We start from the raw sequence: 1,546 nt of genomic DNA, 5'->3' as shown, positions 1-1,546 counted from the left end.
ACTCGCGGCTGCCGGCTGCTCCCGCCCAGAGACGCGCAGTGCGGACGGTTCTTCGTGCGCCGCGCAGAGGGGGCGGTGGGTGGGCGGGGCGACGGCACGCTGCGGTGCCCCCAATGAAAAAGTGAGCGCTGCGTGGGCATTGAGGGGGTCGTATTGGGGTGGAGCGAACATATATCTTTTGGGTTTACCTTTTGTTTTGTTTTTGTTTAATGGGGGCGGAAATGCACGCGGCGCGGTGTTGGCGTGCGTGGCCAGCCGTATTTGTCTGCCCGCATCGTTTTCCGTTTTAATTGGTTTTGCTCTTCCGTAAGTATTCTTTTTTTGCTCACTTTGTTTCTGCACGGCGATCGTGCGACTCACCGCGGGCAGGACCGCGGCGCCGTGCCCGGTGTGGCCGCCGTGCTGCTTCCCTCCTGCCTCCTTCGCTGCGTGCGGGCGTGGCTGGTGATGTGCCTCTCTCTCTTTCCTTTCCCTTTCCTTTTCTCTGTGCGTGTGCCTTTGGGTGCCGTCTGCCGCGGGCATGCCGTGCGCCCCGGCGTGCTCGCCTTCTTTTTTGGCGACCGCAGCGGCGTGGTGTTGGGGGCGGGCGGGGGCCTCTTTTTTCTGCGGCTGCGCACGCCGTGGGGATGTTTTGCGTTGCCCCAGCCGCGCGGGGAGGGGCTTGCCGATTTCCCCCGCGTGTTTGTTTGGGTGTCTGCAGCGGCACCGGGGGGTAAAATGCGGAGCCCCAATCGCTGCTGCCCTGCCGCGCGTTGCTGCGGAGCGAACTCGTGCGGCGCGGCGCACTGGCGGTTTGACGGTTGGGCCGACTGCGGGGACTGTGGCGGCTGCGGCAGCCCGTGCCCGGGCTCTGCTGATTTGTTTTTGTGGTGCTCGGCGGCGGATGCATGCGGGCCGCTCGGGGCACGTGTTTGTTTTGTTTGCCCTGCACATTTGTTTGTTGCGTTGCCCGCCACGCGGCGGCGATGCTGGCGCCCCGCACGAGGAGGAGCTCGCAGCTGCCGCCCCGCAGGAAAAGGCGCGGGCCGCGGCAGGCCCCGCCGGTCAGACGCGCGGCTTCCCCGCGGACACCGTCACCCGCACCTTCGCGTGGCTGACCGCACCCTCACGGCGCTGCTCAGCCGTCGCTGTGGGCTTCTCGTGCGGGTGCCGGACTGTCGCCTCCACCGTCCCCCGCATGCGTGTCATGCGCTGCCCCCACTGCCGGGCCCGAACCCATCGCCGCCGTCGTTGCTTTGCTTCTCTCCACACTTATCTTCGCACACACGCACGCAACCGACGCGCACGCGATGCGCCTGTAGTGCCGTGCAGGTGGATGGCCTTTTCGCAGCCTGCGCTGGCAGTGCCGTGTGCGGCTGCTGCTGCGGTTTCCTCGCGGGACGTGGAGAGAAGGGAAGGGAAGGAAAACCGCACAGCACGAGGGGGAGTGCGCTGTGACTAACTCGTTTTCCTCGCGGGAGCCGCCTCATTTGGGTGGTGGCTGCGGGCCCACTTCCCGTGTGCATGTGCGTGTGGGGGCGGCTGCTCTTCGCTGCTCCGTCGTGGA

At 66.3% G+C, this 1,546-nt stretch overlaps 1 protein-coding gene across 1 annotated transcript, besides 2 other annotated features; it reads left to right on the top strand.

Moving 5' to 3' along the window:
- Positions 1-176: 176 nt before the first annotated feature.
- Positions 177-208: a sequence feature (A-rich).
- Positions 209-453: 245 nt separating this feature from the next.
- Positions 454-500: a sequence feature (GA-rich).
- Positions 501-520: 20 nt separating this feature from the next.
- Tco025E_09414 (uncharacterized protein) lies at positions 521-1,441 on the top strand (the record flags this gene model as incomplete). The annotated part of the gene is made up of 1 exon (XM_029376233.1): positions 521-1,441. One exon carries the CDS (start codon positions 521-523, stop codon positions 1,439-1,441), a length of 921 nt encoding a protein of 306 aa, XP_029223855.1.
- Positions 1,442-1,546: the final 105 nt, after the last annotated feature.

Source organism: Trypanosoma conorhini (assembly GCF_003719485.1).
Source record: "Trypanosoma conorhini strain 025E chromosome Unknown Tco_14.4_contig_01104, whole genome shotgun sequence".
Taxonomy (NCBI): domain Eukaryota; phylum Euglenozoa; class Kinetoplastea; order Trypanosomatida; family Trypanosomatidae; genus Trypanosoma; species Trypanosoma conorhini.
The sequence above is the reverse complement of the archived record's forward strand: the minus strand, read 5'-3'. Positions and strand labels throughout refer to the sequence as shown.